The sequence below is a fragment of the Helianthus annuus genome, chromosome 15, assembly GCF_002127325.2.
Source record: "Helianthus annuus cultivar XRQ/B chromosome 15, HanXRQr2.0-SUNRISE, whole genome shotgun sequence".
Classification (NCBI taxonomy): domain Eukaryota; kingdom Viridiplantae; phylum Streptophyta; class Magnoliopsida; order Asterales; family Asteraceae; genus Helianthus; species Helianthus annuus.
In genome coordinates, this window is record NC_035447.2 from 75,452,522 (window position 1) to 75,476,434 (window position 23,913).

At 36.6% G+C, this 23,913-nt stretch overlaps 4 protein-coding genes across 5 annotated transcripts; 3 read left to right on the forward strand and 1 right to left on the reverse strand.

Moving 5' to 3' along the window:
• Window positions 1-263: 263 nt before the first annotated feature.
• LOC110911891 (zinc finger protein 830) lies at window positions 264-6,036 on the forward strand. Of its 2 annotated transcripts, none has more exons than XM_022156543.2 (9): window positions 264-390; window positions 594-686; window positions 2,587-2,686; window positions 3,100-3,304; window positions 4,442-4,691; window positions 4,837-4,912; window positions 5,129-5,175; window positions 5,264-5,485; window positions 5,726-6,036. In XM_022156543.2, exons 2-8 carry the CDS (start codon window positions 598-600, stop codon window positions 5,436-5,438), a joined length of 942 nt encoding a protein of 313 aa, XP_022012235.1. In that variant the 5' UTR covers window positions 264-390; window positions 594-597; the 3' UTR covers window positions 5,439-5,485; window positions 5,726-6,036. The 2 variants fall into 2 exon arrangements, with proteins under 2 accessions (XP_022012235.1, XP_022012236.1); XM_022156544.2 differs by having other exon boundaries at window positions 5,264-5,455.
• Window positions 6,037-8,897: 2,861 nt separating this feature from the next.
• LOC110911892 (PHD finger protein MALE MEIOCYTE DEATH 1) lies at window positions 8,898-11,781 on the forward strand. The gene is made up of 2 exons (XM_022156545.2): window positions 8,898-9,613; window positions 10,022-11,781. Exons 1-2 carry the CDS (start codon window positions 9,313-9,315, stop codon window positions 11,662-11,664), a joined length of 1,944 nt encoding a protein of 647 aa, XP_022012237.1. The 5' UTR covers window positions 8,898-9,312; the 3' UTR covers window positions 11,665-11,781.
• A 2,093-nt stretch (window positions 11,782-13,874) lies between these two features.
• On the forward strand, window positions 13,875-16,292 carry LOC110911893 (allene oxide cyclase, chloroplastic). The gene is made up of 3 exons (XM_022156546.2): window positions 13,875-14,025; window positions 15,158-15,279; window positions 15,779-16,292. The coding sequence occupies exons 1-3, from the start codon at window positions 13,965-13,967 to the stop codon at window positions 16,181-16,183; spliced, it is 588 nt and encodes a 195-aa protein (XP_022012238.1). The 5' UTR covers window positions 13,875-13,964; the 3' UTR covers window positions 16,184-16,292.
• Window positions 16,293-17,167: 875 nt separating this feature from the next.
• Window positions 17,168-23,540, reverse strand: LOC110911895 (T-complex protein 1 subunit zeta 1). Its single transcript, XM_022156547.2, has 14 exons — window positions 23,305-23,540; window positions 23,150-23,213; window positions 21,620-21,755; window positions 20,893-21,044; window positions 20,637-20,777; window positions 20,419-20,525; window positions 20,220-20,334; window positions 20,051-20,137; window positions 19,771-19,975; window positions 19,544-19,638; window positions 17,922-17,990; window positions 17,733-17,840; window positions 17,523-17,641; window positions 17,168-17,450 (listed from the first exon to the last, which is right to left on the reverse strand). The coding sequence occupies exons 1-14, from the start codon at window positions 23,436-23,438 to the stop codon at window positions 17,375-17,377; spliced, it is 1,608 nt and encodes a 535-aa protein (XP_022012239.1). The 5' UTR covers window positions 23,439-23,540; the 3' UTR covers window positions 17,168-17,374.
• Between the last annotated feature and the right edge of the window lie 373 nt (window positions 23,541-23,913).

Consider the following 23,913-nt stretch of genomic DNA (forward strand, 5'->3'; position numbering starts at 1 on the left):
TATGATCATTATTTATTTTTATTTTTTTAGTGTTACTTCTTTTTAAGACATATAATAAAATGGATTGTAGTATCTAAAAGAGAAGTGAAAAGTTAGAAAATTATTTTGAATAACGAAAATATAACTATTATTTTGTTTTACTATTTTATCTAAATAAGTCATTGCATTAATAAGAATTATATACAAGTTTATAATTTACGTTTTTTCGTCATTTAACCCGTGTAATACTAGGGGTTGTAAGCTAGTATAAGCATAAGCCAAAAAAAAATAAGATAAAATAAAAGCTTGGCCAAACACCCCCCCTAAACTTTTGAAGGACATAACCAAATCGGAGCAGCAGCAGCGGCGACGACGGAACACAGTAGCTCTACAACCGTCGCCGGCGTAAGGGTAAACATTTCTCACTCTCTATCTTTCAATCTTAGTTTCATCAAATTGTGCTCAATTGCAACATACGAAGCGAATTCTACTTACTGTAATCTCTAACCTAACCCTAATCTATAACTAATTCGTATAATTTGTGTTTTTGTTATTTAAACTAGACTGGATTTGTGAGATTATACATCCGACTGATGTTTGAATTGTTGTTGCAGATTAATGGATGCTCAAGCAAAGAAGAAGGCGCTGTATCGTGCTAAATTGAAAGCACAAAAGCAGGATAAACGTATTGATTCTCCTCTTGTAAGGTATACATATTTTTAAATTAAATGATCTGGAACCGGAAACAGTTTTTTTTTTTTTTTTTTTTTTTTTTAATATTTTCATTATTTTTTAAGAAAACTATAAATAGGGCATGGTATAAGCAGGTTAATCATTGTTTTTCATGAATTTGATAGGTTAACTATTAGCAGTTATCTAGGTAGTTGAAGGTGCTAGGCGCACTCAAGGCGCTTGAAAAGCGAGTGCTTTTTTAAGCAAGGCGCATAGTATAAACATACCATTTTTAGGGGGTTTAGACATGTTTTAGGCTGGTTCCAAGGCCTTTTTGGATGTTTTGAGACAAGTTTTAGCTGGTTAGGCCTGTTGAGACGGGAATTTGGCTGGAATTTATAGAATCTGGCCGGAGCGCCTTGATGGACGCAAGGTGGTATGGATGCACTGGGATGCGCCTGGGCGCCTAGGCGAGCGTTTTGTGTGCCTTTGACTACTATGGCCACATAGTTATCAAAAGCGATCGCTTTTCCCGCCTAGGCGATATTTCTGGGCGAGTCGACCTGGATGCGCTTTTCCCTCCTAGGTAAAAAAAGCCACGTGAATTTTTTTTTGAAATCCTATCTCTTATACATATACCAGATGATATATAATTATTTATACGTATTTATCTATTTTTTGGAAATCATATCTCAATCAAATCAAATCTTATACATCTTTAAAAAAATATATTTGAAATTTAAAAAAGTTAGAGATATCATATCTTTTTATTCAAATAAGAACCTTATCTGATAAAACAACTTTCATAATCTTCTTCCTTTTTTTTGCTGGAAAAACATACAAATACTACAGGTATATTTTGACCTTATGAGGATTATGCAGTATATTCAATCATTCTCATTTCTTCATATAAATTATTTATGACTTATGATTTAATTTACTTTTTGAACTTTATTTGTTTTCAAGTTTGAACAATTTGGTTTTGGGATATTTTTGTGATTCATAATGATTTTGGTTTTAGTATAAGGATTATGGTATTTGAATACTTTAGGAATTTTAAGAAAGTGTTTTTTTCAATACATAAATTATTTTTTTATGTTTTTATTTGCTTGCGCTTTATTTTTCTCAGGCCCGCGCTTTTTTTGCGCTTCTCGCCTAGGCGACAGGCGAGGCCTATGCGCCTAGAGTGCGCCTAGCGCATTTGATAACTATGTATGGCCATCATTAACATGCTTAACAAGAAAAAAGTTTGATGTCTGTTAACATCTTGCTTCGGTTTAGATGCGACATTTGTTACACCTCCTTAACCTTTTTTGAGCACTCTTACAATGTTAGTTTGTTGTTATGCATGTTGTGGAGGATCATGATATTGATGAGTCAGGGTATCACTTTCAGTTTATTAGAGTTTCAGGTTTGTAACTTTGTCATGGCCATCTTGGAAGTGTTTTGACCTAATTGGCATACCTATGTGGACACAAGGAGCTCTGAAGTCGATTTTTTTTTTATTTGTGAATTTACCAGTGAATTTGTTAATAAAAAAGCTGCTTCTGCTATATTTTCAGATGTATTGTTAAGACTGTTAGTTAGGCAAACCTACTCATTGTAAAATTAAAGCAGTAGAGGAAAGTAGTCTTCTCCCTGTATAGTGTTCGATTCAGCTTTCACAGGCTTGTGGATTCATTTTGGCTTAGACTTCTCACTTCTCATTACATAATATTAATTTTCACATATATCTGCACTTCGATACAAGGTTCTTAGTTAATAATCAGATGACTGTATCTCTTATGTTCAAGACAGTGCGAGTTTTGTATGACTTTTAGCTCTGCTTGCATTGTTAGATCATTTACAGTTCTGGTTAACTATGCACTAATTAAATCTGAAAAATGCTGTTATACATCCAATAACTTTTTGCTGTATTCTCTATTCTGCTTCCAGGTACAATGAATCTGACCAGCCCGTCTGTAAAGTTTGCGATATTGTTCTAAAATCCGAGTCTGCTTGGAGTGCACACCAAATATCTGCAAAGCATCGTGAGGTAATATGCTTTAATGTGCACGTGGCAGTGGAATGTCTGTGTGTGTATGCACTAAATAAACAAATGGTGGTGGTGATGCCCACACAATTATATATGTATGCTATAAATGTATGTATATCTGTGTGTATATATGTATATATCTGTGTGTGTTTGTGTATCCTATAGATGCTTGCTTTATTTCATTCCATTATTATTTACACTGAACATAAAGATGAAGTATATCAGTGTAGTAGTTGATCGTGTTGGATGTATTATTTGTCTCCTTTGTTTAACATGTGCGATACATATTTTGATGTTCCTGTACCTTCAGCTTGCTGCTTCATGATGAGAAGAGTAACACATATGCGATGTTAATATGTATTGTTGTGTTTAAAGCACACATTTACTTTTTGGTGCTGTTTTCATTCTAACAGGCAATTAAAAACGTAAAAGCAAATGCTGCTGCAGCTAGTCGACCTAACAATGTGAAGGCCGTGGATTCTACGGAACTTAATAAAGCGAAACCCGAGCGTCCTGCTGAGTCATATAAAAGCCAAAGTAGACCACCTCAAGCTCAGTCCAAATCTGCACTTCCTTCTGACTTCTTTGACAATCCTGCGACAAAGACAAAACTAAACGGTTAGAGCACATCACATTACTTGATTATCATAATTTTACAAGCCTTTTCTACCTAACTATCATACTGAATGTTTAAGTAGACTAGTAAGGTGTGGTTGAACTTGGTACCAACTTCAAGGATTTTTGTTATGTCCTCTCTTCAACATACCAAGGCTTAGAGTCAATATCATTATTTTGAGCAAAATAAATTCTTACTTTTTGCAAGTAGTCATTATTATTATTAATATACCAAAAGAGTGTGTCTTAGGAATAGTAGACACACCCTCTATTTATTGCTTTTCTTTGCCAAATTTACAACAACGCCATCCAACCCATGTTTTTTTTTCTTTTGTGTATTTAACCCTTCAACTTTTACCATTGCCACTTACACCCCCTCAGCTTTCTAAAAACTTTGTAAAATGTCATTTTGACCCCCCTCGAGTTTTACGTGCTTATTTTTCATGTACATGGGTCAAATATAATGCGTTTTCATGCTTATTATTTAGGTACATTTTTGGTTGGTCTACGCTTTGTTCATAAACGAGTCGGGTCAAATATAATACGTGTTTACTAGGCAGTACAAATTCGAGTTATTTAACGTTTCGACTCCGCCGCAACGCGTGGTGTTGTTCTTTAACGTAAAAGAACACTAATTTCTTACGTGCTTATTTTTTAGGTACGTTTTGTTATAAATCCAAGCTGGTTTACGTTTTGACGTAAATTATCTTGGTAATGAGTCGGGTCAAATATAACACGTTTTCGTGCTGTTTTTAGTTTGTCTGCGTTTTGGCGTAAATTTTGTTCAAAAACAAGTCGGGTCAAGTATTTGATGGTATAAGTTCGAGTTACTTTAAGTTTCGACGTTTCTGCAACGCACGACGGGTCAAAATACTAGTTGAATATATAATGGCTTAGAGTCATCTTTATTCCCTTTTAGGCGGTTGCCATACAATAGGATATAAAGTAAGCATCTATCGGCTAAATGTGATCCCAAAATATTCTCTATTATTGACTGCATTTGTGGGCTCTTTATGTAATTTCTAAGCTAGTGGCATATAGCATTTCAATCAAATGCTGTTTCTTATTACCATGTAGAAGATACACCTGACATGTTACATGTATACTCTATACTGAGACTGAGTTTCATTCCTTGGCTAGAGACTAGTAATGCAAAGCTAGTGGAAAACGATAACAAGAAAAAGGTGGGTTCTGTCAAACCTCAAGTTGTGTATCCGTTCGATGGGGATAACAAAAGAGTTGAAGTCTCTAGTGGCACGGTTGCAGAGGCAGAGACAGTCGGTGATGAGGCTCAGGCTTCTCAAACAGGGGCTCTTCCTGCAGGCTTCTTTGATGATAAAGATGCTGATCTACGTGCACGTGGAATTACTCCTGTTAAGCTAGATATCAAGTAAGTTCTCAAATGTATTGGTCTTATGATTATTTATATTTCAGATAGTTCATTTCCGACACAAGTAATTGGCTTATCAAAACAAGGGTCCATTTATGACTACTGCTCTAGAAAACATAATTTAACTTTTGAAAAATTTGATCAGAGATGAATACAAAGAGTTTGAGAAGCTGATACAAGAAGACTTGAAGGAGGTGGACAACAGGCTCGAAGAAGAAGAGGTTTGGATTAATATTTTCATAATGTTTATAAAAAAATCTCTTATTTCACTTTTCGATTTGTTCTACTAAACACAGGGTAGAAGGGACCCGTTTACGCACATAAACTTATAAACATGGTCCTGATCCAAGTGTTGTCACTATAGGTGGCGGTTTTGACCCGTTTATATATATACGGATCAATTCTAATGTTTTACTTTTGTAACGATAATCATGTAGTATGATGCAGCTGAGATGATTGAAGAAGCAGAAACTGTGGAGCAAAAGTAAGTAGTTTACAGTTAGGGGTAACATCATAAACAGGAAATTTGTGGTAGATCAAGAGTGACTGAAAATACATGCAACTTATTGCAGGTCTTGCAGGGAGAGAGTGGAAATGTTCAAGAGGAAAAAAATGGAGCTAAAGGCTGCCAGGTCAGCCAAGCGCGTTAAAGATCCCAAAGTGGTGGAGAAGGAAAGTAGCGTTGACGAGTCATCGAGCGATGATGATAGTGATGATGCTGTTGACTGGAGAGCTAAACATTTGTAGACGTAATTCACTTGGCGGTAACGATAGCCTTCTCTTTCCAATCTAAGGTGATTCAGGATGATGTATGCATAAAAAAATGCATCGACCCGTTGACCCGTTTCACTTGTTTCCTTTTAAGGGATATATATATATCTATAAATTATACGTGTTTGGTATGTTAGAACTAATACATAACCAATATCAACCCATTCATTAGTAAACGGGTTGAAACTGCCGCCTCTACAGTAGTGTGTATGTATTCTTTTGCCTATATTCTCAACGAGCCTTTTTTATCAATCTACTTGCAGATTAAAGTTTTTTGACCAAACTCTTGAGCTCCACAAGTGAAATATTAACGTTGTTTGAAAGTTAAAGCACTGATTGAAGAGATGAAGCGTGGCATTGTGGACAGACTTGGCGAAGTAGACGATAATATTGTAAACCGAACTTCAAATATAACGAAGCACAAGCGTGAACATGTTTGGTACCATATTAATCTTACGTGTTTGGTGGTTTGGAGAATTTGTTTGGGATCGAAAAATGAAACATAAAGTTAAAAGGATAATATGTTTGTTTAGACAATGAGTGAAATTAGAGATGTGCAAAATACTTGGTTCCATACCCTACCTGGCTTACTAGATTCGGTTCTGGTTCCTTCCCAGTATACTAAAAATCAGTCTTGACTCTTGACCCATTTATACCCAAAGTTCCTACCTGGTTCTACATATTTTTTCAGAAGTCGGTTTCTACCCGATTCCTTCCGTCGCAAAAGGCAGAAACAAATTCTAGCTGTTCCAAATGGCTATAAATAGTGGTGAGTTGTATAGGTTGATTACCCAACTCAAAAACGTTTAAACACGTTCAAAAGACAAAATACTCTCGGCGTACTCTCGTTTCACACTTTCATGATTCTACACTTTCTTCTTACCAAATACACTAGAAATGGCAAGCAAATCACAATCATCCGTTGGGATCGGTTCTTCAGCCGCCTCATTCGTTGTTGGGGTTCTTCCACATCATCGAAGCAAGGAAACTTGGTGCAATTGGAATTTGGTGGAGATGAGTGACCATTCAACTAAAATGCGTTGCAAGTTTTGTAGCACTTTTTAAAAATAGTGACTCAAACTCTACTTTAAAAAAACATATTAATAATAATTTTGCAAGGCGTTGAAAGAAATATCGGAAGGCGGACAAGCCGAATTGAGTACCGATGGCAAAATATTTCGTTACAACTTGGATGCGGTTCGTGTAGAATGGCAAAGTTGGTGATTCAAGAAGCTTTGTCTTTCAACCACTTTCGACAACTCTCAGTTGACATCCATGATTCGAGATACGCTTCAACCTCGCTACACTCATGTAAGTCATAACAAACTTAGACGCCAATGTTTAAAATTGTGGGATAAAACAATAAAAGGATTTACTTGTATTTTTTTTTTTTTGAAAATTTGGACATTGGTGTGAACCTAACTAGTGACGTTTGGTCGGCCCCACATGGTTTACCAGAATCGTACATTTGTGTCACCTCCCATTCGGTAGATCCTCATTTGTGGCAAATGATGAAATGCACGATTGCGTTTGATAGTTTTCAGTCTCCATATACCGCAAGTAACTTATTGAAAATTATAGATAATACAATAATAACATATAAATTTTAATATCATTCGATAATGCCTCGAATAATACCGCGTCGATTGAAAATTTTAATGTAACACTTAACCCGTTTTAAAGAATATTTTATGTTTTTTTTTAAAACAAATAACTTACTCGCCTGGGTTAACCGAAAATCCAGACGAACCGTCAAAATGATTTATTACACTTGATCTACATTTTACAATATTGAAGATTTTAAACCCGAAAGCTTTGCCATACATGATCATGCTTCAACTATCTCGTGAATCGTCTCCCAATAGATTATGGTTTAGGAGTGTTCGGTTATTCACGTGCTTGGTCGTCCGTCCGGTTCCGTCCTTGCGAAAGCCTATCATAAACACTAAAAACAATTAACGTATAAGTATAACGATCAACATGTTTAGAACAATAAAGAAATTCAATCTTGCTGCCGTAAGCCACTGTCGTAATACAGTGTCCATGCATCGTAAGAGTGTTTTTGGCCGTAGGGCAGGATCAGGATGGCTGTAGGGCTACTTCAGCGCCGTAAGCCTACGACGACTGCAGATGAAAACTCGTATTTTGGGTATAAAAAGGGATTTATGCCCTTTAACTCAATGCATCCGCATTCTCTCATCAAGGGCTTATTTTTCCCCATAATTATAGGTTCAAACCCATGACCCAAACCCGGATCCTTTAGCTTTTTAAATCATTCGTTCGGTTTAGTTATTTACCCAACCGACCCGTTAGGAGACATTTCGCATTCTAAATCATGCCTCCTACTTTCTTACCAACGTTCAAGTTATTTCTATCAACCAAAATTCGATTGTGGTTGGTTACATTAGACAACCCTTAACTTTTCATTAAATTTCTTCCGGTATAGCATTTTACCCAAAACGACCCGTTAGGAGGCATGGTATGCTAAAAGTAGTTTATTAATTATTAACTAAAATTAATCTAATCTTGACACTAAGTTATACTCTAGACTCTCTAAAACTCGGCTAAATTACTAACCGACAAGTGAACCGAACGACTCTAGTAAAGCTAAGTAAGTCCGGAAATCGAACCCACGAGACTCTTTTGATTACGTACACTAGACTCACTAGACCTATTAACTGAGACGACTAACTGTTTTTATATTTTAAGAGGAGGGGTTTCTAAATTCCTAGAATTGCAATTAAATAAATACCAACTAAACCAAACTAACTAAGATGCGAATTGGGCCTTGGATTGAACTCGGATGATGATGAACTAACTACCTAGGCTGGAATCCTACATGACATGGATTGGCTTCCTATTGGTATGGCTATGGTATGGAACCGGGATCTTTGAATGCTAAACTTACCGGACAACTGAACAGGACCCTCCTCGACCCTTCTCGAGAAGACGCCTATGGATACCTAGCAAGCTATTATAATATCGACTAATTTGGAATTCCTCACGGCTTTCCAATTATGTTATTAAAGTACCCTAATGTGACAATTGACCTCACGGTATAAAAGTCTAAGTTAACTATGGTAATTTGGTTTAACAACTCAGTCAAAATTTGCGGGTTCTAAGTCGACTTAGTTATTCTTTTATATGTTTTACATTTCAGTCTATATTTTTCAAGTTAACACACTGCAACACACGTTCGTAATTCAACATTCTTACTTTTACTTTTGATTCAGTTTAACGGTCCTTTCATAAAACACGAGTTAGTTGATTCTTACTTTTCAACACAATTTATTTAATACGATATAAATTTGTTTAATCAATTCTTTATAAATTCAAAATTGTACGGAAGAAAAAAGTAAAAAATCTTCAACTCCCCATTTGACACACAACAAGATCAAAACAGAACTCACTTGTCCTCGCGTCGTCAAATCGCCGCATCAACTAATAACCGTTCAACATCCAACGGCTATCATGAACCCCATCAACACACACTCCCCCTCAACCGTCCGATCACAAGCGGCAAATTACCCGTACAACAAACATTCAAATATCCTCCTACTTGCAATAACAAACCCTCTGTTTTCATCATCTTCATAAAAACCCCAAGAAAACCCTCCTCTGTTTCCTTCAATTCACCTTCAAATCCACAAAATTCAAACCCAAATTCAATCACAACCCTCAATCCCACATAACCAACATGATCAGAACTAAAATTCGCAACAAATTCCTCTCAATTTCCCCCAAAAACCCATAAAAAACCCTCCTCTGTTTCTAACAATTTCGAATTATAACCACAAACCCACCATTCAAATCTGATTTCCATCACAGCCCTCGATCTCAACCATCGAATATGATTGGAGGTAGAAGTAACAGCAAGAAACGGAAGGTGGTGGTGACGTCAGCGAAGTATTACGGGTTACAGAGTTTTCTGCAGCCGGGTTGCCCGATCGCTCCATCGGGTCCGTTTCGGGACAGTGTTCGAGTGTTTCTTGAAGAGTGTTGTCAGATGGAGGATTATAATGTGGAAGGAATGGCGATTTGGTGCACGTTTCTGTTTCATGAAAACAGGGGATTTGTGCTTCCGTTGTATACGATTGAAGAGTGTGTTCAGAACTCGGTTCAGCCGCTTTGTGATCATTGCAGATGTTCTGGTAATTAGTTGTTGTTAATGGTTGGGTTAATTGGTTTAATTAGTGGGTTTAATTTCCGATTTGGGGTGACTCTGTTTTCGTCAACTGTTGTAGGTGATTTTAGGGTTTTTTTGGATTGAATTATTGGTTTGAAATTGGGGTTTGTGATGGGTTTTTGGTTTTAGTTACTATTGTAGTTGATTATATGTGATTATGTACGGATTGAATTATTGTTTTGGGATGGGGTTTATGAAACCCTAATTTGGGGGTTATGGTATTTTGATTGTTCTTGTGTTAAATTTTAGTGAGAATTGGGGGTTATGGTATCGAATTGCGATTTGTTAACTGGGTTTTCGGCGATTCGATCAGGGTTTTTTATATAGTTAGTTAATTAGGGTTTTAATAATCTTGATATTGAATGTGTTACAGGATGGAGTCACCATTTTGTATCAAAAAGGAAGTACCATTTCATCATCCCTATAGACAACGAATGGAACAAGCCGATCGACACTGGCGTTCTTGATCTTCAAACGCACATTTTACACGGTCTGATCCACTCCAACGGGTTCGGTCACCTTCTCTGTATCAACGGAATCGAGGGCGGATCAAGTTTCGTTTATGGCAGAGAAGTTATGGATCTTTGGGACCGAATCTGCACAACTCTTCACAGCAGGGAAATAAGCATTGTGGATACATCAAAGAAGAGACAGATGGATCTTCGGCTTTTATACGGGGTATCATACGGGCACACGTGGTTTGGAAGATGGGATTACAAGTTTTGCCATGGGAGCTTCGGTGTCACGAAGAAACAATACGAGCAAGCACTTAAGACTCTAAGCTCGCTAGAACTCGACATGATCATTCGTAATATGAATAATCGTTCCATCAAGAAACTGATTGGTAGATATAGAGAATTGAGTGATACCCACTTGGTTACAATCCGAGATCTGTTTAGATTCATGCTTAATCTCAAGTTTCAGTCCCTGCAAACGAAGAACGACGTTGTTTCCCATTCGAAAACAAGATCGAATAAGAAGGAGAAACATGTTGTGAGGTGCAGAAAGTTTCCGAATATGGCTGCTAAATTGGACAGCAGATGGCATGTGAGAAGGCTTGAGGATGTTGCTAATGTGGTGGTGAATGCTCTAAAAGAAAAGAAAACTATGATCAGGCAAGAGGTCCGGGACACAGCGCGGTTACACATTGGTGACACGGGTTTGATCGATTTCGTGCTGAAATCGATGAATAATGTGATTGTAGGAGGATATGTGGTTCGTCGGGCGGTCAATTCTACGACAGGCGTGCTTGAGTATTCACTTAAAGAGTGCAAACAAGATGAGGAATTGACTGACCGAGTTGACTCTGTGGTTTCGGAGAGTGATGTATACAAAGATGTCGTGTACTTGTATCAGCATGTTTTGCTAGATTCGGATTCTGAAACGGTCGAGTTTGCTGTGAGGACGGTTTTGGACAGCAAAAACTTTACGAAAGAGTGGCCTTTTAACGACGATGATGAGTTTTTGCGGTTTGTTTGTCGAGTTATTCCGTTAACGACCGCCGAGTCGAGGAAAAGCTCAAGCGGGGAGCTGGTGGTGGTGCCGCTTCACGCCACTATTCGGGAGTTAAAAGAAGCCTGCGAGAAGGCTATGCGGGACACTTACTGTGTCATGGAGAAACTAAAGGTGACAGAGATTGTGGAAGTAGAAGGATTGGATGAGGAGGAGGTGATATTCGGGGCACTCGAGTCAGGGTCGGAGATCAGGGTGAGTGGGTTCGAGGTCGACTTGGAGAGTGCTAGTGACCTGAAGTATGAAGGTGGCGCGGATAATTGGGTTGTGAAGTGTCAATGTGGGGCTAGGGATGACGATGGTGAGAGGATGGTGGCGTGTGATCTTTGTGAGGTTTGGCAGCATACTCGGTGCAGTGGGATAGGAGATAGGGAGGTGGTTCCACCGCTGTTCATGTGTTACCGATGTTGTGAGTCGATAGACGACTCGAACAGTCCTGATGAGCAGGTGGATGGTATAGAGTGGATGATGGTCACGGATCACATTGATCTTTTTGCTAGCTAAAAGATTCAATTCATTTGTTTACAATATTTTTGTTGTAAACTTTGATTCTATTTGTTTACAATGTTATTGTTGTAAACTTTGATTCTTTGAAGAGATACTCCAATTCATTTGTAAACATCAGATTACTCTTGGACTAACAAGTGCCGATAGTAGAGTAAAATGACAAGATATAGAATGATAAAAATGAATGAATGATCGTATTAGTTTTTTTCAAAAGAAAGAAAGCGAATAGAAAAAACAAATTCTTTTTATTTAAAAAATGGTGATGATGTGGCATTAGTATATATGTTTTTAGGTTTTCTTATTGGGTGAGTTTTTAAGTGATTTTTAAGAATGGATGTTTTTATGATTTGGCGTGGATTGACACGGGTGCTTTTGATGTTTCTTACAGTGGAGGGTCTAAGAGTCTTGATATTGGAAATTATTCCATATATAAATAAGCAAACTTTTTGTGCATAACAACTTGTAACATGTGTTTTGTGAGTTTTTCAAAAAAAAAACTTCCTTTTTTTTAATTTTAATCCAAAGGTTTTTAACTTTTACAATTTTAACCCTACATAATTTATTTTTTTAACTTTAACTCAAACTTTTCATTATTTTTAACCTAAAAGTTTTTACCTTTTGCAATTTTAACCCTACATAATTTGTTTTTTTAACTTTAACCCAAAACTTTTCATTATTTGCAATTTAACTTCACAACTTTTGTCACTTATACTTTTCATCTTTGGCAAATTTTCGTTTTACGTATAGTTCTTAATTTTCGAGTTAATACGACGCAACGTACAAGTGTGGTTCAACTTTTTTATGTTTTGTTTCAAATTTTGCAAGTTAATACGACGCAACGTACATGTGTGGTTCAACGTTTTTACCTCTATTTTTCCATGTTTGACAGGTTCGTCGCAACACGCAAACCCTAGGTCAAGTCAATGTTGGTGGTCGATAACGGTTGTGTGACATTAGTACTATTTGACACCGTTTTACGCCGCGTTGCGTGCTTTGGGGGTTTTCCAAAGAAAAAATCGTTATGCATCTGGTTGTCGTAACCTTGGCTTTGGGGGTTCCCAAAAAAAAATTGATTTTTTTTACTTTTCACCCAAAAGTATTTCATAAATTATTTTTAACATGAAAGTATTTGTTTTTTTACTTTTAACCCAAAACTTTTTATCTTTTGCAATCTATCCTCACAAATTTTTTTACTTTCAACTTTGGTCCTTTACAGTTTTCATTTTCCACAAATTTTTCGCTTTATGCTTGGTTCTAAATTGTGTGCCTTAACACATCGCAACGTGTGTCTTTTGTTTAACTTTTTTACGTTTCGTTCTAAATTTTGCGAGTTAACATGACGCAACATGCGTGTGTGGGTGAATGTTTTTACATCGTCTATTTTTCCCGTTTGACAGGTTTAACATAACGTGCGAGTCCTAAATCGACTTAGTCATAACTAAAGAATCCCCGCCGCATTGCGGCGGGTCTCAATTCTAGTTAGTATAAACAGTTAAAGATAAAAACATTAGAAAAGTTTAAAGGTTAAACAAAACATTCATAATACTTGAGAATTCAATCATTATTAGGCCACCCGGGGTGGATAATTTTCTATACGTGAAAAACATTTTCCACGCGTGGAAAACCACAAAACCCCACCGCCACCTCCTAGTTTCACGGTACCATTTGTATAACGCATGCATTTTTTCACGCGTGATTATTTGAGTGTGGTGAGGGTAATTGTTGGTTGGGGGGAGGGGGGGGGGGGGAATTGTTGGGTGTGGTGGTGAGTGATAGACATTTCCACTAAAAAGGTTGTAAGTGATGGAATAATGGTTGATGACATGACGGAACTTGATTGAATGTTGTGAGTGATAAATGGGTGGCGAGTGATGACCACCCCTACCCCCTTATCAAGTTAACGTGTATTAAAAGGTTAAACAAAACATTCATAATACTTGAGAATTCAATCATTATTATCAAGTTAACGTGTATTAACATATAAACATGTAAACTTGAAATATAAACAGTTTTCTTTTAATCAATTATATATTTTCTAATAGTTGGCCGGGAGCCAAAACGCACGTGTGCAGTCCATGTGTACACGGTACACTAAAAGTCAAATTTTGACTTGCACCAAACATTCCTTTGACCATCACCGTCCACTCATTCCGGCCACGTTTATTGGCACACTCTCCTCGTGCTCTTATATATCTCCTCCACCTATATATACATACATACACATTCCTTAAATCATCTATACCCAACAACACCCTCAAACACACACACACACTTAGTTGCATCGGCATAATTCTTCAATGGCAGCTGCTTTAGCTTCTCTTACAACTAGTCCCGCTGCTTCTGGCACACTGAGATCCGGTTCGTAAACTCCTCAACCTTTTTACTTTTTAGCGGCGTCCTAAAGCGAAATAAAAATTCGGGACCTTTCTCAAATTTCATTGTTATATATTATATTTTACATACGCATATAAGGGGACCCGGGGTGGTTCGCTAGTGATAGATTCTAGTGATGGGAGCACCCAATCAAATCATGCCATGTAAGCACCCAATATTCTATCACTAGTGATAGAAATGTAGGAGGGGTGGTATCACTAGTGATGGGATTCCAATGTACAAGTATTAATGCACAATGTACAAGATACACATTCATCCCCTTACATATTCAACGCGTTATACCCATCACTCGTTACACTTCATCACTCGTTATATTAGGGGAGGCGGCGGTGTTCCACGAGTGATAGGAATGTATCACGGTAGATAACGACTCCACCCCGTCCCCCCTAAGTAACTAATAAATAACAGCATTCGAGGCCAAGCCAAATCTTAGTCACGATATCTGAAGTTCTGATTTTAAAGTGAAATAAGTCGAGCTCAAGATTATACAAGCTCAAACTTGAATTTACGCATTTTTAGCCTACCTAAAACTTAAACTAATTCGATATGTGAAGCGTCGAATTCACATCTTATACCCTATTGTTTAAGAAATTAATTGTAGTCAGATCTCATGGTGTATTAATACGGTTGAACATATATCTCACCACAATTTTGTATTTGTTAATCGTAGTAAATATACACACGACACAAATACTAAACTCACATGACTTCATAAAAATTAATTTTTATATTTTATTTATTTTAATTTACTTTTAATTATAAAATAAGGATGTTACCTTAAAAAATATAATTGATTATATAAATATAGAAGTCATGAAAATTATAAGAATATTAATTTAGATTTTTCATATAAAACATGTTTTAACTAATGAGATGACATCACAATTAACATGGTTGGATAAGATTATGTTAGTGAGTCACCTACGTGGTAGATTCGGGTTACTCTTGGAGTACTCCGTTTGATCCAGTGAGTGCCCTAAGAGTGCTCGGGATTGATTCTATAAATTCACTGTAGCTAACAATTTCTTGGATTGTATGTATAATAATTACATATTAAAAGTCAAAGACGAGATAAAATTGTTGATATATTTTGCAGCAAAAGTGCATGAGTTTTGTGTATACGAAATTAACGAAAGAGACCGTGGAAGTCCGGCGTATCTCCGGTTGGGGCAAAAACCAGTCAATTCCCTTGGAGATCTTGTTCCTTTCACCAACAAAGTAACTTCTTTCATTTCTTCTTTATCATTTTTTCTCTTTTAAATATGATTTCTATTAGCCGAGTTACTATATATGTTTATAGTTATTATTAATTTATTGTTATTAAGTCATTATTTATCTCTAATTCGAATGAATATTAGAATAGTTATTTAGGTTTAATTGTTATTATTTGTTGGTTAGCTTTATTGTTATTATGTTTATAAGGCCGGTGGGTGTGGTTTAAAATCATATGGGCTTTATCACGCCACATCAGCGTCACGTATGCGCGAATAAGCGAGGGGCTTTATCGACTTATCGTTAACTTGAACAGTGTGAGATAACGCCCCTTTTAAACAATATAAAAAAAAAAAAGAAAAAGGAAATCAAAATAGTGGAAATCCGATTGGTGGGAATGAATGGGTTCTACATGCACACTCCTATGGCGCTCGCCATTGGGTAATGAAATTGCCTATAACGATTGACCAAAAACAATTGACCAAACATGCACGCATGCATGCAGGTGTACAGTGCAGACCTTGAGAAGAGATTAGGCATCACTGCCGGAATATGCATTCTGATCAAGAACATGCCGGAGAAGAAAGGCGATAGGTACGAAGCCATTTACAGTTTCCACTTGGGCGACTACGGCCAGATATCCGTGCAAGGCGCCTACATCACAACCGAGGATACCTACCTGTCTATTACAGGCGGGACGGGCATATTCACCGGAGCATACGGTCAAGTGAAGTTGCAGCAGCTAGTTTTTCCCTTCAAGTTGTTTTACACCTTTTACTTGCAAGGTTTAGCTGCTGATCTGCCTGCTGAGTTGCTTGTAACCGCGGTTCCTCCCTCACCCGCTGTGGAGCCTTCACCGGCTGCCAAAGCTGCTGAATCTGGAGCCACCGGTCCTAATTATACAGATTAAAAAAAAAAAAGATATGCAATTTTAGTGAAAGTTTATATAATGAAAAATGTAGCAACTGTTTGTTATTTACATCATGAATAAGTATGTATATGTTTGGTTCTAATATTAATATTTCTTTTCAGTAAGAAACTTTTATGTATTAGCTTTTCTTTCTTTTCATTTTACAAAATTCAAATTATTTATAAAGTATGTTGACCTGAAAATAATTAAATAGTGTATAAGGGTGTGGCTAAACATAACACTAATTAAGTATTAAATTTAACCCTCACATGTAACAAGGATTTACCTTTTTAATGTGGTGGGAGGGTACATTTAGCACCACCCTTACATAACGTATAAAATAACTATAATGTGATGTAATATTTGCTCAATATGGGATTAGTAGTTTTATAAACAAATGAGCATACATATACTCAACAATTTTTCGCGCTAGTAGAAAAATGATTTATTTAGACGGTAGAAATGAAGGTTATGGATCATGATATTCTACAATATTGATTATACAAACTTGATTACAAACCAAGAGACTACATATTTACAAATTTACACAAACCAACCATTGCGTCAACTTAAACTTAGATCTATTTTTAAACCACAAAAACCCCAAAGATCTCACTTCGCTAAATATATATTTGACCTTGACTTGCTTCCCACTGAACCTCAACTCGCGGCGGAGGCAGAGGCAGAGGCAGCGGTCGTGGCGGGTAATGAAGGTCGTGGGTCGGCGAGCGGTTCGGCTGGCGACAGCGGCAGTCAGTAGTGACGGGTCGTAGAGGTTGAGGTTATTTGTGTTCTTGAACACATTCCTATGAGATCCTTTGATATATGAAAGGATTCTCAATTCTACTTTGGGGATTTCTTCAGAATAAATTGGGGATTCCACTAAATTAGGGATTTCATTGGAATAAATTTCAATTCTAATTCCTTTACTTGGCTAACCAAGCATGATAAAGGACTGAAATTTAAATTCCAATTCCATTAGAATCTACAAACCAAACAGGCCCTTAGGGTTTTACTTCTCGAAAGATAAAATGTACCAAGACAATTATCTCATTCAAGTATTTTAAGGTTTCAGTGTAACAAAAGTTCAAATGCTAACACTTCAACGTGTCAACATCTGAAATAAAAAAAAAAAAAAAAAAAAAAAAACAATTCAATCAAAGTGTAGGCTGAACGACACAAACAAGTAGCTTATGTTGGCTTTCTCATGTTCCGACCAGCACGAATTACTTCATCCACAAGTAGCAGCTGGGACGCAATCACCGGCCTGTAACAAGATCACAAATTTAATTCACACTATAGACATTCCATACACAATCTGTAGCCTTTAGCTGCGTACCCGGAGTTTATAATTTGGCGCTTGACTGCATAATTGTCAAAAATACCCTCCATTTGCGGGTCAATTGGCTCCCCTGTGTGCTGATTTAGCCCCACAACGTTACCATTGTCATGCTCTCCCTGAAAAGTTATTCTAGTTAACGCAAAGGACAAAGGTGTATGTAAAACAGAAGTGAGTGACTCGAGGGTAAAATGGTAAATATCATATTACGGTTAATGAAATTATGACGTCTTGAGTGTCGAGTCCAGAGTTTTCAGCAAGTGTCTTGGGCACGATAAGAAGAGCATCAGCAAAGGCTTGAATACCGAGCTGAGCACGCTGTTCATACCAAAAAGATACAAATTACGAAACACACTTAAAGTATTGGACCATGACTATTGTGAGGAAATGACGACTAACCCCTTTAACCGATTTCTTGACTTCATTGACCAAGTGCTGGCGAGCAGCTACCTCAAACGCCCCAGCACCCTGATATACATATTTAAATCATGCCCTTGATACCAGAAATCAATTTAAATAGGATAACTGAGTTTTATCTTCTAGGCCGCGTGGCAATTTTGACAGTTTGCTTTGGTTACGTACGTTTTATCACCAACGGGTCAAATGCGTTAAATGATAATTTCTCAAAACATTACTAACTAGTTATTTTACCCGCCGTTAGGGATGGCAAAAATACCCGAGCCCGACGGGTATACCCGAAACCCGACACAAATGGGACGGGTATACCCGATACCCGACGGGTATTGGGCCGGGTATGGGTTTAGTTTTAAAAATTTTCGCGGGTATGGGTCGGGTATGGGATTAGGTGATACCCGACCCGATTACCCGAAACCACATACCCGTTTACCCGAACTATATACCCGATCAAATACCCGAAGTTTCTAATTTATATTTTTTATTTTCCATTAACCCTTATATATTAGTGATTTATTTTAATATGTTCATAATGTGAAAAAATAAATTTTCTTTTAGCATATGTATTTGATGATAGTATTTATATTTTGTATGTTGTGAAGTATATACATATAAGTGTATAAATATTATAAATTTATTATTAATTTATGCTAAAACTTATATCTATGTAATGTATATTTTAATTTATAATAGTTGTTGCATAAATAAAATTATATAATAATTATAATAGTAAAAAATGTATTTGGAAATCCCAATGTATATTTTTTTAACAAACTAATGGGTATACCCGATACCCGCGGATATACCCGGTACCCGACGGGTAATTACCCGACATATACCCGACGGGTATTGGGTCGGGTATGGGACACGATTTTACAACCGGGTATAGGTACGGGATTGCCAATACCCGACCCGAATCCGACCCATTGCCATCCCTACCCGCCGTGCGTTGCGGCGGAGCCGTACGCGACGTGATAATTATAGACTACAATTAACCCGACTCGCTTCCGAACTAAATTTACATTGAAATGTAGAGTAATACGAATTCACACCGTTGAATGAAAATGTATAATATTTGACCCTACTTGTTTTCAAACAAATTTTATGTCGAAACGTAGACCAACTCAACGTACATAAAATAAACACGTGCGGTGGCGTCGTGCGCGGCGTGATAAAGTATAGTTTACAATTAACCCGACTCGTTTCCGAACTAAATTTATGTTGAAACGTATCATATTTAACCCGATTTGTTTCCAAACAAAAATTACGTCCAAACGTACATAAAAATAAAATATTTTATTATTGACCCGGCTCGTTTCCAAACAAAAATTACGTTAAAGCCTAGATGAACTTGAATTTATACCGACACGTACATAAAAACAAAAAACGTAAGAAATTAGTTTTAGGGTAAACTAAAAACTTTAGAAACTTGAGGGGAGTCAAGGTGACATTTAGAATGTTAAAGGGTATTGTCACCGACCTTTGATTTTAAAGTAATATAAATATTGCAATAACCTGTTTTCTGTAACATTACTTTTAACACATTAATTATTAAAAAATATGAACACGAAAGTGTTACAGTCATGATACGATAAAAGAAAACTTACCAACACAACTGCTTCATCCTCGATAGTGTTTTTAACAGATCGCAGGCCGTCTCTAACGGCATCCTTAATTTGCGCAATCGTGTGGTCATTTGGTCCTACAGTATCATAAGCAGTAATGCTTAACCACCATCATAAATCGAACAAAAAACATGAACAGAACGAGCCCAAAAGCAAACCATAAGGCATAAACTTTTTAAAACAACAAAACCATAAAAAATGTGATATACCTTTAATTAGAATCGTACAAGAGTGAGGATGCTTTACTTTTTCAACAAAAGTATACTTTTCTTCACCAAGAACATGCTCGTAAACAAGTCCTGCCCATCCAAGGCAATCGGGAGTCAAGTCATCCACAGAGTTGACCGCCTCCCCGCCACACGCCAACACCAGTCGCTCCATATTTCTCCGTTTGGCTCTTCGCAGAGCCACTATCTGAAAACGCAATACGTTAAAAAAAAACTTTTGTAATGAATTATCCAATCTTAGCATGATCTAAGAGCAACTTACCCCTGCCCTAGCAAGAAGATCCAACGATGGAGGATCGATTCCTTTCTGATTTATAACCACAAAGTTATTATCAGTTCCATTGCAAACCTGTAGACAGTAGACCGCCAGAAACAATATAACTTAATAAGCAATATTATGAAAGATGGAAATTTCAAACATTCTTTAATACCTTATTTTTTAGTTCGATTATCTTTTTCACTCTTTCGTCAACTGAACGCCTCTCTGCAGCCACCATCGCTTCTCTTTGCTCCGCATTTGAATAGAAAAATCCAGCATTTATTTCACTGAAAGAACATACTAACTTAGTATTGTCGTTTTTCTTAATTTGTAGCCGAAAGAGACAAACAAATGCATACGGCATATCTTACCTTTTTTCATACTCCAATGAAACATTACATGTTAAAATGTAGCAATTTTCTGCGTGTCTCTTCATATCCGGATGCCGGGACCCATGGTCAAGAACAAGACCTTCAACCTGTGAAACATATGATATCATCAAGACTCGAGAATTAAAGTGGAAACAAGCAACCTACCAATCAAAAGTTTCAATGCTTGTTAATGACTGCATCTAAAGATTCTAACATACCAGACGTGTATCTACATCGAACTTATGACGCATGTGCATAATCTCAACCATAAAAAGATCAATGGGTTCTTCTGGCTTGCGGACACAAAGTACCGCATTTACAACTATGTCAGTTAATTGATCTGCCAACGCTTCATACAACTACACAATCATGCATATGTGATCGTTAGTGTATCCATTATAAAGAAAATCCACACGGTGCTATAACAATGAAGAACTTGATCAAGAGAAAAATGAACAGGTATGGTATATGTACTTTTGTTCTTAACGTTGTCCTTGCAACCATCTTAAGTATCTCTTTGTCTGGCTCTTCACCCATCACAACTGGAGTTTTGAATTTTTCAAGAAATTGCAACGTTGCTCTTTTGGCAATTTCGAAACCGTCGACCAGAACGCGTGGATGCATCCCTTTCATTAACATAAGTCAAACCCATAGATACATTAGTTACCTAGATGATCAGGTTTTAAACTACTGTAGATGCTAACGAGCTTGAAAGATATGAACAATATTTTGGGTATGTTTGGCAAAAGTAGCTGGTAGTTAGTAGCTGTAGCTTTTTAGATATATTTGGTGTTTGGCAGAGTAGCTGAAGCTTTTAATAAAATGTATAAAATGACCAAAATGGACATAACTAAAAATTTAAAAAGTTCATTATCTTTAGAGGTTAAAATAGTCATTTTTTCCCTAAAAGCTTGTAGCTCCTTCTAAACGCTACTAACCAAACAAGGTTTTTTATTGAGTAGGAGCTTTTTCTTAAAAGCTTAAAGCTAGAAGCTCCATACCAAACATACGCTTTATAAGTAAACCAAAAAAATAGACAGTTCACTGATTCGCATAGTAGTCAAAGCCTCAAAGCTGCAAAGGGTGAACTTGTGATCAAGGCGCAAGGTCTTAGCTTATAATAAACATGATCATAATATTCACAAGTTAAGGTCCTTTACTGAATAACAAGTAGAGAACCAATAGCAGAAGGGTTACATACCTTCATCAATATAGCGTTCCGACTGTTTCATAAGCTCACCAATGAAGATGACTGTAGATGTTGTCCCATCTCCACTTATATCATCTTGTGCAACAGCTGTCCTTGCAATCATAATTGCAGTCGGATTTTGAATTTGCTGAAATAGAACAGATGATTGTTGTAAACATGGCAATAGTCTAGTCTTAAGAAGATGTTAACAGCCTATAGTGTAATGATGATTGTTATTAATGCTTCCTGGTCGATACAAGCAAATCAGAATAGTGTAATATATGTTCATGACAAGTTCAAAGTACCAAAAAATGGCATAGGAAATTTGTCAAAAACAAAATATTCACCATTTCATTTCATTATTTAAAGATAAACAAATCTTAAATAAGTTAACCATCATGATTGCATCCATTCGAATATGCATCTTGTGCCCAAAATGAAAGAATAAAAAGATAGATACATGGTATTGGTCCGTTTAATAAAATAACAAGGGGTATAACTAGAAATGAAAAACTGGCCATTTAGAATGTTGTATCTTAAATTCAGATTGACAATGAAGGCAGCATACAAGAGTGCTTACTTGACTTGACTCGACTCGGTTCACATCCTCTAGGACTTGGGATTTAACATTAAGTTAAGTTTTCATATGCATGTCTTTCTTTATACCAGATCCATTGCAAAAAAAGGACCACCCTTTAACTTTGAAATTACACCCATTGCAATTCAAATGCAGCACTAATATGAATTTCGTTACAAATTTAAAAAAAAAAAAAAAATGATTTGTACCAAATGTTAAATCTTTTATTTTTCCCACTTTCTACCTTCACATCTTTTTCAAACTAAAGGAATGCTTAGATATGATCTTTTAACCTAAAAATTAAGGCAAATTGGATTTAAATAATCCTAACTTTCTCAATTTGGCCGATAATAATCTCAACTCAGTTATTTGCCGATAATAATTCGAACTGGTCCACTTTTGGCCGATAATAGTCCGCCATTAAAAATAGCTTAACGGAGTTAAGTTTTTTCCGAATTACAAACCGATGCTTTAGGGATTTGGATCAGTATGAGGATACGAGTCGATTTATGTAAAACTTACATCGAAACGGTGCTCCAAACGGCTTGATTTTTGTTAATTGGAAGTTTAAACACCCGAATTGAAGCATTGTTTTCGTCGTTTGGGTAAATTTTACATCAATCAACTCGTATTCTCGTTCTAATCAAAAGCCCTAAAACATCGGTTTGTAATTCGGAAAAAAACTTAACTCCGTTAAGCTATTTCTAACGCAGACTATTATCGGCCAAAAGTGGACCAGTTCGGATTATCATCGGCAAATATATGAGTTGGGATTATTATCGGCCAAATGAGAAAGTTAGGATTATTTAAATCCAAATTGCCAAAAATTAATGTTAATGACAATATGTAAACCTAACTATATTTATTCCATTGAAAGAAAAGTTGTATATAACTTGTATTGTTCATTTATAACTTTTTACACACATAATTAACACACTTTAGAAACAAAAACACCAACAACTAACCATCTCTTTCAACAAAGTGTTACCATCCTTAGTCAACTTAATATCTCCAGCTCCACCAACAAGCCTGCAAATATACAATAAATCGTAAAAGAAGAAAAAAAAAAGAACAAATCATAAAAGATTTATAAAAGAAAATAGTTGTAACACAAACTAACATCTTAATAGTGCCTTTAGGGCCGAGATTGCTCTTCAAAACATCTTGTAAGCCCTTGGCAGCATTAATATTCATATGAAGTGCAGCCGATTTGTTCAACACTTCGGCATTAGGGTTCAATACTCGAAGAGACATGTTTGTTTCTGATATGAATTAACTGGATCGATTATGCACGCTGCCGATGAAATGGGGACTGGGAGGAGGGTTTAGGGGGTTCTGGATTGTTCATAATATCTATTTTTTTTATAAGAGTTGATAGGAAGGGTCCCTCATCTATGAGTTGATCGGCAACTTAATTTTAACTATTATTAAGCCATCCCGCGTTGCGGAACAGGGTGTAAACCGTGTCAAGTAGGCATCAATGCTATACTACTGTCAGCGACCATTAACATCGGTAAAACTTGTAAAAACAAAATAAATAAAAAGGTAAAAATGACATCGAACGAAAAGCAGACGTAAAATCGTTGAACCAAGCACGTCCGTTGTGGCATGTTAATACGAAGAAATTAGACTGAAACGTAAAACTGAGAAAAAAAGGACTTGCGTGTTGCGACGGACCTGTCAAACAAGAAAAATAGACGCGTTGCGACGAGTCTGTCAAACTAGAAAA